We start from the raw sequence: 16,677 nt of genomic DNA, 5'->3' as shown, positions 1-16,677 counted from the left end.
CTGCACTCCAGCCTGGGCGACAGAGACTCCGTCTCCAAAAAAAAAAAAAAGAAAATAGAATTGGTGGACGGGCGCGATGACTCACGCCTGTAATCTCAGCACTTTGGAGGCTAAGGAGGGCGGATCGCGAGGTGAAGAGATAGACACCAGCCTGGCCAATATGGTGAAACCCCGTCTCTACTAAAAATACAAAAATTAGCTGGGCATGGTGGCGCGTGCCTGTAATCCCAGCTACTCGGGGAGGCTGAGGCAGAAGAATCGCTTGAACCCGGGAGGCAGAGGTTGCAGTGAGCCGAGATCACGCCACTGCACTCCAGCCTGGTGATGGAGCGAGACAACGTAGCTTTTCTAGATCACACAGCGAATGCCTAAAAACTGTAGAGAAATCAGGAAATACACACACAAATCGAACGAAGAAAAGAGATACCTGTGATCTTACCTTCCCCAGGAGGATTATGTTTAGGGTTAGGTTATGTTGACTAAAAAGGGTCAAAGTCTGTAAAGAGTTTTATTCTGGGCCTGTTTGAGTGACCATGGCTGGTGACACAGCCTCAGGGGGTCCGGAGAACGTGAGCCCAAAGTGGTTGGGTTACAGCTTGGTTTTATACATCTCAGGGAGACAGCAGTTACAGGCAAAAACATCAATCAATACATGGGAGGTATACACTGGGTCAGCCAGGAAAAGGTTTCAGGTCACTAGTAGATTCAAAGATTGGCAGTTGGTTCAGAGTTAAGCGTTGGCTGAAGAGTTGGAAGACTACATAAAGAAATGGGCCATTGCGGTGGCTCATACCTGTAATCCCAGCATTTTGGGAGGGGGAGCTGGGAGGATCCCTTGAGGCCAGGAGTTCAAGAACAGCCTGGGCAACACAGCGAGACCCCCACCTCTACCAAAAGAAAGTTATCCAGGTGTGGTGGTGCCTGCCTGTAGCCCCAGCTACTCAGGAGGCTGAGATGGGAGGATCGCTTGAGCCTGGGAAGTTGAGGCTACAGTGAGCAATGATGGTGCCACTGCACTCCAGCTTGGGCAACAGAGAAGAAAAGAAAGAAAGAGAGAGAGGAAGGAAGGAAGGAAGGAAGGAAGGAAGAGAAAAGAAGGAGGAAAAGAAAAGAGAAAAGAAAAGCGTGAGTTAAGATAATCAGGATTGTGGAAACCAAGGTTCTTGTTATGTAGGTGAAGCCTCAGAACAGGCTTCAGAGAGAATAGATGATAAATATCTCTTATTGGATCTTAAAAGGTGTCAGACTCTCCAGAAGAGACCTGGAGTCTTTTCTGTAAGGGAAGGAGATTCTCTACAGAATGCAAATATCCCCCAAAGAGATGACTTTGCAGGACTATTTTAAAGTGTGTCAAAGAAAATATATTATGGGGTAAAATACTATGATTCCCTTCAGGGACTGCTATCTGTCACGTGATGCTGTATCAGAGTCTGTTGGAGTTGGGTATCTTACTGATACAAAAACCCTGTTTTGTCAGTCTTATGATCTGTATTCTAATGTTAATGTCAGTCAGCTGTGTCTAAACTCTGACGGGAGGAGAGTATGACAAGGTATGTCCGATCCCCTCCTTCCCGTCATGACCTGAATTAGTTTTTCATGTTTATTTATTTTTTTTTTTTGAGGCAGAGTCTCGCTCTGTGGCCCAGGCTGGAGTGCAGTGGCCAGATCTCAGCTCACTGCAAGCTCCGCCTCCCGGATTTTACGCCATTCTCCTGCCTCAGCCTCCCGAGTAGCTGGGACTACAGGCGCCCGCCACCTTGCCCAGCTAGTTTTTTGTATTTTTTTAGTAGAGACGGGGTTTCACTGTGTTAGCCAGGATGGTCTCGATCTCCTGACCTCGTGATCCGCCCGTCTCGGCCTCCCAAAGTGCTGGGATTACAGGCTTGAGCCACCGCGCCCGGCCAGTTTTTCATGTTTATTTTGAATCCTGTTGGCGAACAGCGGAGTCCAGTCAGTCAGTTGTGGGGGTTAGAATTTTATTTTTGGTTTACAATTAAAATGTCAATTTTCAAACATGGGATCATAAGGACAATGATTCATCACAATTTTTTGGTGAAATCTAAAAGTGTTCTTGCCCAGTTGTTTCATAAAAACTGGTAAGGAAAAGACTAAAAATAAATTCTTCTGAGGCCAGGCACAGTGGCTCACACCTGTAATCCCAGCACTTTGGGAGGCCAAGGCGGGCGGATCATGAGGTCAGGAGATCAAGACCATCCTGGCCAACATGGTGAAACCCCGTCTCTACTAAAACACAAAAAATTAGCTGGGTATGTTAGTGTGCCCCTGTAGTCCCAGCTACTTGGGAGGCTGAGGCAGGGGAATCACCTGAACCAGAGAGGCAGAGATTGCAGTGAGCCGAGATCACGCCACTACACTCCAGCCTGGCAACAGAGCTAGACTCCATCAATCAATCAATCAATCAATCAATTCTTCTGTTAACCTAGAATATTCTCTCCACAAATTAAGAAAATAAAGAAAACAATTTTATTGTTGAATAAACATTAAACCAGACTGTGATGCCCATCACAGGTGATCCATTAATGAGATGCAAAGAGAAATAAAGCCTCCTTTTTTTTTTTTTTTTAGACAGAGTCTCACTCTGTCACCCAGGCTGGAGTGCAGTGGTACAATCTCAGCTCACTGCAACCTCTGCCTCCCCCGTTTAAGTGATTCTCCTGCCTCAGCCTCCCAAGTAACTGGGACTACAGGCGCGTACCACAATGCCTGGCTAATTTTTTGTATTTTTAGTAGAGACAGGGTCTCGTCATGTTAGCTAGGATGGTCTTGAAATCCTGACCTCCTAATTCGCTCGCATAGGCTTCCCAAAGTGCTGGAATTATAGGCGTGAGCCATGGCACCTGGCCAAAGCCTCCATTTTATATAGCCTGGCAGATACAATCCATTGCATACACGCTCTCAAGATAAACAGTAACTCATCCTCATGTAAAAGGACTTGCTATGCATTTTTTTTTTTTTTCTTTTTGAGACAGGGTCTCATTCTGTCATCCAGGCTGGAGTGTAGTGGTATGATCTTGGCTCACTGTAACCTCCATCTCCTGGGTTCAGGTGATTCTCATGCCTACGCCTCCCAAGTAGCTGGAATTACAGACATGTGCCATCATGCCCAGCTAATATTGGTATTTTAGTAGAGACAGAGTTTCACCATATTGGCTAGGCTGGACTCAAACTCCTTCTTTCGATTTCTGTGTGGTTTCAAGTGATTCGCCCGTCTCAGCCTCTCACAATGTGCTGGGATTACAGGTGTGAGCCACTGTGCCTGGCCTGCTATGCATTCTTAAACGCTCATTCTAAATTCACCTGGAAATCAAGGTGGCCATCCATGCTAGTTAATTACCTGTATCTGATGAAAAAATAAAACTTATATCTCCTTGACGAGCAGGTAGTAACAGCTCAGGGTGCCTAGGCTAAACTCCCTAGGCAACAGGAGGATACGGACACTATCTTCCTCGAGGTTTACATTTCAAAGACAAAACTCTCAGGCTCTTTTTTTTTTTTTTTTTTTTTTTTTGAGATGCAGTCTCGCTTTGTTGCCCAGGCTGGAGTGCAGTGGCCGGATCTCAGCTCACTGCAAGCTCCGCCTCCCGGGTTCCCGCCATTCTCCTGCCTCAGCCTCCCGAGTAGCTGGGACCACAGGCGCCGCCACCTCGCCTGGCTAATTTTTTGTGTTTTTAGTAGAGACGGGGTTTCGCCGTGTTAGCCAGGATGGTCTTGATCTCCTGACCTTGTGATCCGCCCGTCTCGGCCTCCCAAAGTGCTGGGATTACAGGCTTGAGCCACCGGGCCCGGCCGACTCACAGGCTCTTAAGAAAAAAAATTCCTGGGTTGTGGCCGGGCGCCATGGCTCAGGCCTGTAATCCCAGCACTTTGAGAGGCCAAGGCAGGTAGATCACCTGAGGTCAAGAGTTCAAGATCAGCCAGACGAACAAGGTAAAACCCTGTCTCTAATAAAAATACAAAAATTAGCCAGGCATGGTGGCAGGTGCCTGTAGTCTCAGCTACTCAGGAAGTTGAGATGGGAGAATTGCTTGAACCCCGGAAGTGGAGGTTGCAGTGAGCCAAGATCCTACAACTGCACTCCAGCCTGGGTGACAGGCGAGATTATGACTCAAAAAAAAAAAAAAAAAAAAAATTCCTGGGTTGTAACTGGGTTGCAATGTTGGCAAGAAGTTCATTTACCTTTTTAAAAGATTTAGATACATATCAAAGGCACAAAAGTTATTTATATTACAAGGTTTATCAAGGAAATACTCTTTAAAAAGGAGAGGAGAGGCCAGGCATGGTGGCTTACGCCTGTATTTCCAGCACTTTGGGAGGCCGAGGCGGGTGGATCATGAAGTCAGGAGATGGAGACCATCCTGACTAACACAGTGAAACCGCATCTTTACTAAAAATACAAAAAAAAAGGCTGGGCGCGGTGGCTCAAGCCTGTAATCCCAGCACTTTGGGAGGCCGAAACGGGTGGATCACGAGGTCAGGAGATCGAGACCATCCTGGCTAACACGGTGAACCCCGTCTCTACTAAAAAATACAAAAAACTAGCCGGGTGAGGTGGCGGGCGCCTGTAGTCCCAGCTACTCGGGAGGCTGAGGCAGGAGAATGGCGTAAACCCAGGAGGTCGAGCTTGCAGTGAGCTGAGATCCGGCCACTGCACTCCAGCCCGGGCGACAGAGCGAGACTCCGTCTCAAGCAAAACAAAACAAAACAAAACAAAAATACCAAAAAAAAAAAAAAAAATTAGCGGGGCATGGTGGCGGGCACCTGTAGTCCCAGGTACTCAGGAGGCTGAAGCAGGAGAACAGTGTGAACCCAGGAGGCAGAGGTTGCAGTGAACCAAGATCACACCACTGCACTCCAACCTGGGTGACTGAGCAAGACTCCATCTCAAAAAAAGAAAAAAAAAAAAAGGAGAGGAGAAAAGGTTAATTTACCTTTTGGCCAAATAAGATAAATTTAATCTTTTTTTTTTTTTTTTTTTTTTTTAGAAAATCCATACAGTGAGGGCTGGGCACGGTGGCTCATACCTATAGTCCTAGCACTTTGGGAGGCCAAGGCAGGTGGATTGCTTGAGACCAGGAGTTCGAGACCAGCCCAGGCAACATGGCGAAACCCCATCTGTACTACAAGTACAAAAATTAGCTGGGCATGGTGATTTGCGCCTATTGTCCCAGCTGCTCTGGAGGCTGAGGCACGAGAACCGCTTGAACGTGGGAGGCAGAGGTTGCAGTGAGCTGAGATTGAGCCATTACAATCCACTCTGGACAACAAGAGTGAGACTCTGTCTCAAAAAAATTAAAAAACAAAAAAAACAAAAAAACACAAAGAGCCTCTTTTCCATCTCCCCGCCACGGAGTTGTCTTCAGTAATTTCATTCGCTTTTTTCCTCAGGGTTTCCAGGGTTTCTGGGTCCCAGAAGGGGAAGTTCTCTTCAAGGTACAGAAACCATGACTCCGCAGAGAACCGCAGAGACGGCAGCATGACCAGAGGCTGCTGGGCTGAGACTCGGGCTGAACTTCTGCTGCAGGTCGACTTATTCCCATCGGCACCAAAGCCGCTGGAGGGGGTCATCCAACAGCAAAGGAAGCGGGGGCGCGGTTTGGAGGCTGTTTCAGAAGGTCCCACTGAACCGAGGACTCAAGGCCTGGCCACAGCCCTCCCAAGTGAGGCCCAAATCATATTTCACCACGCTCAGAAAACCTTGTCTGCTCATTTCAGTCCACAGTGACTTTGCTTTCTTTTTGATCTCTCTTGCACTGTCCAACCCAGAAAGTTCCAAACCTGAATGGATTCCAGTGATGGAGTTAAATCAGGCCCCACCTCAGTTTCTGAACTACAATCAACAGGGCTGGGTCCCAGCATCTGCATCTTAATGTCCCTCCGTGTCATCCCGAAAGGCTGGTATTTGCAAATCCTTTTGGGGAGCGAAGGGTTTTTTAGAGACAGGCCTCACTCTGATGCCCAGCCTGGAATGCAGTGGTGGGATCAGAGCTCACTGCAGCCTTGAACTCCTGGCCGCAACAAATCCTCCCACCTTGGCCAACCAAAGTGTTGAGACCACTGTGTCCACTGTGTCCGGCCAGGAAAGCCCTTCTGTTTCACTTGAATGATACTTCGGCAGCATACCTACAGCCATTGTTGTATGAAACTGCATCATTGCAGGAAAAGAAAAGGTCAGAGGTGGCTGTTTTGCTTTCTTCTGAACGTATCAGACCAAATCTGGGCTAGCCTTTTTTTTTTTTGAGATGGTGTCTCGCTCTGTCACCCAGGCTGGAGTGCAGTGGCACGATCTCGGCTCACTACAACCTCTACCTTCCAGGTTCAAGTGATTCTCCTGCCTCAGCCTCACAAGTAGCTGAGATTACAGATGTGCACCCCCATGCCCAGCCAATATTTTCTGTATTTTTAGTAGAGATGCATTTCAACATGTTGGCCAGGCTGGTCTCGAACTTCTGACCTCTGGTGATCTGTCTGCCTTGGCTTCTTAAAGTGGTAGGATTACAGGCATGAGCCACTGTGCCTGGTTTGCCCATTTTTTGACAATGTGTCAACATCATGTAAGATGGGCACTGCCTCAGTGTAGTGGGTCTAGACAAGGTGGCCAGAAGAGAGAGGAATATGCAAACCAGGCTTGAAGATGAGTTAAATCAGAGCGTTTCATTCCACAAAAGAGAAATTTTAATGGCGTCAGAACATTGATCTTCTAATCTTTGAAAGCCTTTTAACTAGGAGAGAGACAGCAAACTGTTTTGTTGTAGAAAGACCCACCCAGCTCTGACGGTTTAAAGGGTCATGAATGCAAATTTGAACTCTAGAAAAGCAGAGCTTCCTAACAATGGGACTTCCACAGCACTGGGATCTGCTTCCTCGTTCCGTTTGTGCCTTTGCCATGAGCGAGAGACTCCCAGGAGAGCCGCAGCCCGCTAGGAAGCCGTGTGGGACTCACTCACAGGTTCTTTTTTTTCAGACGGAGTTTTGCTCTTGTTGCCCAGGCCGCAGTGCAATGGTGCGATCTTGACTCGCTGCAACCTCTGCACCCCGAGTTCAAGTGATTCTCCAGCCCACCACTCCCGAGTAGCTGGGATACAGGCACCCGCCACCATGCCTGGCTAAGTTTTTGTATTTTTAGTAGAGATGGGGTTTCACCATGTTGGCCAGGCTGGTCTCAAACTCCTGACCTCAAGTGATCCACCCACTTTGGCTTCCCAAAGTGCTGGGATTACAGGCGTGAGCCACTGAGGCTGGCCAGGAACCCACAGGTTTTCCGGATGGTCTCTGAATGTCATGCAACTCTTTTATTTTTTATCAAAAAAAATTTTTTTGACACAACGTCTTGCTGTGTTGCCCAGACTGGAGTGTGGAGGCCAGATCATAGCTTACTGCAGCTTCCAACTCCTGGGCTCAAGCCGTCTTCCTGTCGCGAGTCTCCCAAGTAGCTGGAACACAGGTGCCAGCCACCACACCTGGCTAATTTGGTTTGGTTTTGTTTTTTTAGAGATGGGGTCTTGCTATATTGCCTACACTGGTCTTGAACTGCTGGCCTCAGGCAATCTTCCTCCCTTGGCCACCCAAAGTGCTGGGATTACAAGCACGAGCCACTGCACAGAGCTGAGATTTTTCGATTTAGTCTTTTTGTACATGCGATCTTTTATTCATAGAATCCATAAACGGCAGGGAAATTTCTGAGTTCAGAGCAATACATATGATACAAAACTTGATATATAAACTAGAGTTTCTTAGCCGAACTGGAGGGGCTGGCTTTAAGTAATCCACGGACTCCCTGAAACTGGGGACACCAGTGGAAACGTGTGAGCTCATGGGCAGATTCCTATGATTTTCAGGCCTCAAAATGTCTCCTCTTAGGGCAGAGGACGCGTGTGCCCCCAGTACAGAATCTCGGACAGTGAATGTCAGTGGACATTCGGCAGAAAAGCTCTGCCAAATTGAGTGTTCTGATGTGACTTTTTCATCAAGTCAAGGTTCCTGGGATCTCTTGTACATGATCATCTCACTCTTGTCAGGTTTCATCGTTTCTGCTTACCCTAGTTCTTTCCCACCCTGTTCCCTCTCCCACCACACTGGACTCTGAAATGGGCATGTACAGAGAAGAGGAGACCCCACCATGCCTCAGGCTTTCAGTGGAGAGGACACAGCCTCTGCTGGGACAGGGAACAGAGGGATGCGGAGACCCTGAAGATGCTTGTGGACAGTGGTCTGAGGTCGGGACAGTGGCAGGAGATACCATTCACCCAGCATCTCCAGGACAAGAGATCAGCCTGACAGTTACATGTGTTTTTCTTCAAACTGGTTGCCAGGTTGGAATGGCCAATGACATCAGAGATTCCAACCTTCCTGATTGGAGGACCGGACTCCGTGGGCGCCTGGAAACTGAGGTGGACAACAGCATCTTCTCAGAGCTGTTCGCCACTCCTGACTTCTCCCAGCCTCGAGAATTCATAACACACTTCTGGCTCCTAGCAGAGTCCAGAAAAAGGCCTTGGACAGAACAGAGACTAGGTTCCGTGGGATGGAACAGATTTTGGGGAAGATCACAACCCTGCTCCCCGAGGATAAGGAGGAGAGCCCCCAGCCGAACATCTCGGGGTTCTCCCTCCAGGAAGTGGTGGATGATGAAGTGTCGGGACCATCAGGTGAGGGGACTGGAGGAAGAAGAGGTGGGATAGGATTGACTAACTCGAAGGAAGGGAGCTGGGTGCGGTGGCTCACGCCTGTAACCCCAACACTTTGGGAGGCCAAAGCGGGCAGATCACCTGAGGTCAGGAGTTCAAGACCAGCCTGGCCAACATGGTGAAACCCCATCTCTACTAAAAGTAGAAAAAATAGCCAGGCGGTAATGGTGCGTGCCTGTAATCCCAGCTACTTGGAAGGTTGAGACAAGAGAATCGCTTGAGCCTGGGAGGAAGAGGTTGTAGTGAGCCGAGATCGCGCTACTGCGCTCCAGTTTGTGTGAAAGAGTGAGACACTGTCTCAAAGAAAAAAAAAAAAAAGGTCAGAGGTCAGGAAGGAGAATCTGAGGAGGGTGTGTGGGAAGAATGGAGAAACTCAGGCCAGATGCAGTGGCTAACACCTGTAATCCCAGCACTTTGGGAGGCCAAGGCAGGAGGATCACTTGAGGCCAGGAGTTTGAGATCAGCCTGGCCAAGATGGTGAAACCCTGTATCTACTAAAAATACAAAACTGAGCTGGGCATTGTGGCAGGCACCTGTAATCCCAGCTACCAGAGAGGCTGAGGCAGGAGAATAACTGGAATCTGCGAGACAGATGTTGCAGTGAGCTGAGATTGCACCACTACACTCCAGCCTGGGCAACAAAGCAAGATTCTGTCTCGAAACAAAAAAAAAAGGAGGGACTCAGAGAGCCAGGGACTAGGGAAGAACATGAGGACGTGTTCCGAGGACAGAGAGATGGAAGAATGGGGAGGAGAAGGAGTGGCACATGGGGTTGAACAGAGGAGAAAGAAAGATGGCTTGGAGAAGCCAGCAGTCTACAAGGCTGGGGAGGATGGAGAGTGCTTTGGGATTTGGGGTCGGGGTCTAAGGTGATCAGGGGAGGATGGAGAGTGGTTTGGGGTTTGGGGTCAGGGTCTAAGGTGATCAATTGCAGAAGCATTACACGGTGGTCTGGTTTCTTTACTCAGCCCCTGGGGTAGATCCCAGCCCCTCATGTAGGTCCCTTTGCTGCAAAAGGAAGAGGGAGTGGTCGGACCAATCTGAGGAGGCGCCAGAGAAGGAGCTCTCCCCTGAGCCTGAGAAGACCTGGGTGGTGGAGACCCTGTGTGGTCTCAAGATGAAGCTGAAGCAACGGCGAGTGTCGCCCGTGCTCCCCGAGCACCACAAGGCCTTCAGTAGCCAGCTTGGTAGGAGGACACCCCAGAGAGCACCTCCAATCCTGTTCTTCTAAAAAAGAGGAAATTTCCAATAACCACGCTTTTCCAATGGGAAAAATATGCCCCTAGTGGGTGAGCTCTCCATGCGGGAGGACTCAGAAGTGATCACTCATGAGGGACGCTTAGGAGACGATAGAGGATTAGCTAGACTTGATAAAGGTGGGCGCTTGGGATAAGAAAGCTTGGTTTCGGCCGGGCACAGTGGCTCATGCCTGTAATCCCAGCACTTTGGGAGGCCGAGACGGGCGGATCACGAGGTCAGGAGATCGAGACCATCGTGGCTAACATGGTGAAACCCCGTCTCTACTAAAAATACAAAAACTTAGCCAGGCGTGGTGGCGGGCGCCTGTAGTCCCAGCTACTCAGGAGGCTGAGGCAAGAGAATGGCGTGAACATGGGAGGCGGAGGTTGCAGTGAGCCGAGATCGCACCACTGCACTCCAGCCTGGGCGACAGAGTGAGACTCCGTCTCAAAAAAAAAAAAAAAAAAAGAAAGCTTGGTTTCAGGCCAGCCGCGATGGCTCACGCCTGAGATCCCAGCACATTGGGAGGCTGAGGCAAGGGGACTCCTTGAACTCAGGACTTTGAGGCTGCAGTGAGCTATGACTGCACCACTGCACTCCAGCCTGGGTGACCGAGCAAAACCTTGTGTCAAAAGAAAAACAAAGCCCGGGTATGGTAGCTCATGCCTGTAATCCCAGTACTTTGGGAGGCCGAGATGGGTGGATCACTTGAGGTCAGTTGTTCGAGACCAACCAGACCAATATAGCGAAACCTCATTTATACTAACAATACAAAACTTAGCCAAGCGTGGTGGTGCACGCCTGTAATCCCAGCTACTCGGGAGGCTGAGACAGGAGAATCGCTTGAACCCGGGAGGTGGAGGTTGCTTTGAGCCAAGATAGCATCCCTGAACTCCAGTCTGGGTGATAGAGTGAGAACCTGTCTTAAAAAAAAAAGAAGAAGAAGAAGGAAGGGCCCAGAAGGAGCATGTGAGGAGGGTGTGTGGGAGGAATGGAGGTACTGAGGCAGGGTGTAGTGGCTCACACCTGTAATCCCAGCACTCTGGGAGGCCAAGGCAGGTGGATCACTTGAGGCCAGGAGTTTGAGACTAGCCTGGCCAACGTGTTGAAACCTTGTCTCCTCTAGAAGTACAAAAATGAGCTGGGCGGGCACTTGTAATCCCAGCTACTTGGGAGGCTTAGGCAGGAGAATCACTGGAACTGGGGAGACAGAGGTTGCAGTGAGCCGAGATCGCACCACTACACTCCAGCCTAGGCCACAAAGCAAGACTGTGTCTCAAAAAAAAAAAAAAAAAAAAAAAAAAAAAAAAAAAAAGAAGGGACTCAGAGAGCCAGGGACCAGGGAAGGACAAAGTCTTCTGAGGACAGAGAAATGGGAGAAAGGGGAGGAGATGGAGCGGCACATGGGGCTCAGGAGAGGAGACTGACAGAAGGAAAGATGGCATGGAGAAGCCAACAGTCTGCAAGGCTGGGGAGGATGGAGAGTGCTTTGGGGTTCCGGGTCGGGATCTAAGGTGATCAGTTGCAGAAGCATTACACGGTGGTCTGGTTTCTTTACTCAGTCTTTGGGGTAGATCCTCGCCCCTCATGTAGGTCCCTTTGCTGGAAAAGGAAGAGGGAGTGGTCGGACCAGTCTGAGGAGGAGCCAGAGAAGGAGCTCTCCCCTGAACCTGAGGAGATCTGGGTGGCGGAGACGCTGTGTGGCCTCAAGATGAAGCTGAAACGACGGCGAGTGTCGCGCGTGCTCCCCGAACACCATGAAGCCTTCAACAGGCTGCTTGGTAGGAGGATACCCCAGAGAGCACCTCCAATCCTGTTCTTTCTAAAAAGAGGAAACTTCCAATAACCACACTTTTCCAATGGGAAAAATATGCCCCCAGTGGGTGAGCTCTCCATGCGGGAGGACTCTGAAGTGATCACTAATGAGGGACGCTTAGGAGACGATAGAGGATTAGGCTAGACTTGATAAAGGTCGGCGCTTGGGATAAGAAACTTTGGTTTCGGGTCAGGCGCGGCGGCTCATGCCTGAGATCCCAGCACGTTGGGAGGCTGAGGCAAGAGGACTGCTTGAACTCAGGACTTTGAGGATGTAATGAGCTATGACTGCACCACTGCACTCCAGCCTGGGTGACAGAGCAAAACCCTGTCTCAAAAGAAAAACCAAGGCTGGGCATGGTAGCTCATGCCTGTAATCCCAGCTACTCGGGACGCTGAGACAGGAGAATCGCTTAAACCCGGGAGGCAGAGGTTGCAGTGAGCCGAGATCGTGCCACTGCACTCCAGCCTGGCCCACAGAGTGAGACTCTTTCTCAAATTATTTATTATTTGAGATTAAAATTATTTATTAATAAATTAATAAATAAATAACAATCTAATAAAGAAAAACAAAATCAATAAACAAAGACAGCGGTTTCAGCTGTGCCCTCTGAAACTTAATGTCTCTTACTAACTTTTCTAAACCTAAGTGTCTCCATCCATAGTGGGGGATACCAAGGCCATGGTCACACCCTGATGTGACCGTCTCATGAGGAAATGCTGGGAATTCCTTTATGACTCTGCAGCGGTCCCCCCGGGTCTGCTGGGAGGGTGTCCTGGCTTCTTCTCAGCCCTACATCCTGCAGATTCTCACACCCAGGGCCTCCTTCGGCCTCTTCCCAGGGGGGTCTCAGAGCAGGAGCCTCTCCCCCTTGCCCAGTGAAAGTCATTCTCCCCTCTCCCATCCCCCTCACCCGGGGCCACAATCCTGAGACTTCCCCCTGGGAGGCACACTTCTCCTCGCTGCCCTGCTGCCCCCACGGAAACCCTGCCCTGCTTCTCACACTGACATCTGCTCTCTAATCACAGAGGATCCTGTCATTAAAAGATTCCTGGCCTGGGACAAAGATCTGAGGGTGTCGGACAAGGTAAGGTTGTTCTCCACGTAACTGTGCTCCTGTTCTAATGCACGGCCCGGGGGAGGGCACCGCTTCCAAACCCACAGTTCTCCCTCCACCACCTCCCACCAGATACTCCTAGTCTTTGTGTGTGTGTGTGTGTGTGTGTGTGTGTGTGAGAGAGAGAGAGAGACAGAGTCTTGCTCTGTTTCCCAGGCTGGAGGGCAGTGTCTTGATCTTGACTCACTGCAGCCGACGCCTCCCAGGTTCAAGTGATTGTCCTGCCTCAGCCTCCAAGCAGCTGGGATTACAGACGTGAACCACCACGCCTGGCTAATTTTTGTGTTTTTAGTAGAGACGGGGTTTTGCCATGTTGGCCAGGTTGGTCCTGAACGCCTGACCTCAGGTGATCCACCCGCCTTGGCCTCCCAAAGTGCTGAGATTACAGACGTCAGCCACTGTGCCCGACCAGCTCCCACAGTCTTGAGTCTTGGCACTCAAATATTTTTTTTTTCTGAGAGTCTAGCTCTGCTCCCCAGGATGGAATGCAGTGACATGATCACAGCACACTGAAGCCTCTAATTCCTGGGCTCAAGCAATCCTCTTTCCTCAGTCTCCTGAGGAGCTGGGACTAGCACATGCCACCATGCTCAACGAATTTTTGAAATCTTTGTAGAAACAGGGTCTCTCTCTGTTGCCCAGGTTGTTCTCGAACTGTTGGGCTCACATGATCCTCCTGTCTCCACCTCTCAAAGTACCGGCATCACAGGCTTGAGCCGCCACTCCCAGCTGTTCTTGGTCTTTTTATGATTTGTCAGCATCTCTCAGGACTCTGCGGGTCTCTTGCCGAGTGAATGAATAGCCCATCTCTCCTACGGGTCCTCTGGGATCTGAGCCCTGGGCCACAGTCTGGCCGCAGTCCTGGAGCTCCTGGCCCCTCTACTCTCAGCTCTTTGGGACACTTCTCTGCCTGGCACACAAAAGACCCTCCTGACACCAGCCCACCTAGACACACCCCCTCCAAAGATCCCATCTGGAGTCCACCATCCTGGGAGCATCACCGAAAACCCTTCCTCCGGCTTCTCAGATTTGCATCCAACCTTCGAATATCCCTCCACCCCGCCATTTCCAAATAAGTACAGCTACCCCAACACTGAGGTCCCTTCTCTGAGGTGCAGCCCTTCCCCAGACCCTCATTCCCCCTCTCCACAATCTTCCTCTTCCAAGATGTGACCTCTCCCTCTCTGTGTTCCTTTCTCTCCATCAGTATCTCCTGGCTATGGTCATAGCATATTTTAGCCGGGCCGGCCTCTTCTCCTGGCAATACCAACGCATTCATTTCTTCCTGGCTCTGTGAGTGGTTTGCTTCCTCCTATCCGTCAATATCCAATGCCCTGGGACAGTGGGGGAAGTGGGATTCCAGCCTTTCATTTATCCTTTCACCTGTTTGTCCTCTTTACTCTGTGTACAAAAAAGACAGGATTATACTATCTTGTTCTTAGACTGTTGTTTCTAAAAAGAAACTCAGGCTGGGCGCGGTGGTTCATGCCTGTAATCCTAGCACTTTGGGAGGCCGAGGTAGGCGGGTCACCTGAGGTCAGGAGTTCGAGACCAGCCTGGCCAACATGCCAAACCCTGTCTCTACTAAAAATAGAAAAATTAGCCGGGCACGGTGGTGTGCACCTGTAATCCCAGCTACTCGGGAGGCTGAGGCAAGAGAACCTCTTGAACCCAGGAGGGGGAGGTTGCAGTGAGCTAAGGTTGAGCCACTGCACTCCAGCCTGGGTGACAGAGCGAGACTTTTTCCCAAAAAAAAATAAATAAATAAAGCCAAAAAAACAAACTCCAACGCTGGTGAACAAATAAAAGAATAAAACAAAAGGAACCATAAACCACTCCTAAGGGGAGAAGAAAAGGGAAAAGGAGCAGAGGAGCGGACACGACACTTCCCCCAGCAAGCAGCCTTTCTGGTTCTTCTCTCTCTCCTTCCCACATCAACCGCAAACGCCATCGACCTCCTCCGGGTTCCCATGATGGAGATCACAGTTCAGGTCCCCCCTGCATCACTCGAATCCACTGTCAAATGCTCCCTGACGGGGTCTCCTGGAGTCTCTCCCCAAGCCAGGGGGCTTCCTAGTGCAGCCTGAGCATCTTTCCAAAGCACAACGCCCTCACTGCCCACCTGAACAACTTCCTTAGCAGACGTCTTTCTAAATCGAGGCCAGGGTCCACACTGCCAGTTTCACCCTCTCTACAATCTCTACAACCACACTGGCTCGCCATCTTGGTGTTTCCTGGCTTGGCTTCACTGCTCCTTCCAAATGCCCTCCACTGACTTTGCGTTTGTGTTTTCTGTCTGGGTGTCCCGCACACATGTGGTTCTGAAGGGAAGGACAGTCCTTGAAGTCAGTTCACCCCACAGCCTCTGTTGTGCCTTCCCTCATCTTCCAACTTCGGCATGCCCGTAGCTCTCCAGTTACATCCTATGATAATGTGACATTGGGATTAGGTCATCCGCCCTGATTACTCCCAGTCTCATTAGACTAGATGAATGTAGAAGGCAGGGTCCTGGCAAAATATCAATGTATTCAATTTCTTTTATTTTTTTGAGACAGACTTGCCCTGTCCCACAAGCTGGAGTGCAGTGTTGAGATCATAGCTCAGTGCAGCCTCCATATCCTGGGCTCAAGGGATCCTCCCACCTTAGCCTCTTGATTAGCTCCGACTACAAGGCTGTGCCACCACACCTAGACAGCTTATTTATTTATTTATTTACTTATTGAGACAGAGTGTTGCTGTGCCCCTCAGGCTGGAATGGAGTGGCCCAATCTCGGCTCACTGCAACCTCTGCCTACTGGGTTCACACAATTCTTGCGCTTCAGCCTCTTGAGTAGCTAGGACTAATGGGCGTGCCATTGCACCAGTCTGATCTTTGTATTTTTAGTAGAGATGGGGTTTCTCCATGTTGACCAGGCTGGTCTCGAACTCCTGGTCTCAAGTGATCCACCTGCTTCAGCCTTCCAAAGTGCTGGGATTACAGGCATGAGCCACCATGTCCAGCATATATTTTATATTTTTAATAGAGACGAGGGTCTTGCTATGTTGCCCAGCCCCATCTCAAACTCCTGGCCTCAAGTGATCCTCCTGCTTCGGCCTCCCAGTGTGCTGGGATTCCAAGCATAAGCCATCACTCTTGGTCACCAGTTGGGTTTTTGTCTCTATCCTGAAGGAGTGGGAGACGCCCTTCAGCAGGTCTCTGTCCACCAGAGCCCTCTGAGGAAGGCGTGACTCTCTGCAGGGTGGGTGTCAGTCCTGAGCGGAGGACGGTCCCCTGCCCTCCTCTGGGAAGCTGACCTCAGCCGGAGGTCTCTCCTGGTGGTGCCCCTAAGCAGTAACCTGATTTCTGTCCCCAGCTACCTGGCCAATGACATGGAGGAGGACAGCGAGATCCCCAAACAAAACATCATCTACTTCCTGTACAGGAAGAACCGCTCTCAGATACCCTGGTTCCGTAAGCGTCGGTTCCAGTTCTTCCATTCCATACGCTGGAGGGCCAGGAAGACCCGCTCTCAGAAAGCCTTGTTCCATAAGCTTCGGTTCCGGTTCTTCCGTTCCATGCGCTTCAGGGCCTGGGTTTCCCTGGAGGAGTTGGAAGAGGTGGGTGGGGCATGGGGAGGTGGAGATGGGGAGGAATCGGGTGGGCTGGAGGCTGGAGGAGGGCAGGGAGGGGTATCCTGGCGAGTCCCCATCTTCTCAAAGGATGTTTGTTTTTCCAGATCCAGGCTTATGACCCAGAGCACTGGGTGTGGGCGCGAGATCGAGCCACCTTTCCTGGAGCTCCATGGACCATGAAGGCCTGA

The 16,677-nt window shown here is 50.2% G+C and overlaps 1 protein-coding gene across 1 annotated transcript in view; it reads left to right on the top strand.

Annotated features, from left to right (window-relative positions):
* The window catches only part of LOC103246830 (speedy protein E16-like), a 17,964-nt gene extending 1,287 nt beyond the window's left edge, over window positions 1-16,677 (top strand). The window contains exons 3-9 of the mRNA XM_073012622.1: window positions 8,497-8,666; window positions 9,674-9,892; window positions 11,507-11,725; window positions 12,789-12,847; window positions 14,085-14,170; window positions 16,231-16,474; window positions 16,594-16,677. Coding sequence (XP_072868723.1) covers window positions 8,497-8,666; window positions 9,674-9,892; window positions 11,507-11,725; window positions 12,789-12,847; window positions 14,085-14,170; window positions 16,231-16,474; window positions 16,594-16,677 — 1,081 coding nt within the window. The remainder of the gene's footprint in view (window positions 1-8,496; window positions 8,667-9,673; window positions 9,893-11,506; window positions 11,726-12,788; window positions 12,848-14,084; window positions 14,171-16,230; window positions 16,475-16,593) is intronic.

Source organism: Chlorocebus sabaeus, chromosome 28 (assembly GCF_047675955.1).
Source record: "Chlorocebus sabaeus isolate Y175 chromosome 28, mChlSab1.0.hap1, whole genome shotgun sequence".
NCBI lineage: Eukaryota > Metazoa > Chordata > Mammalia > Primates > Cercopithecidae > Chlorocebus > Chlorocebus sabaeus.
Note: the sequence above shows the minus strand (reverse complement) of the source record. Positions and strands in the feature narration are given on the sequence as shown.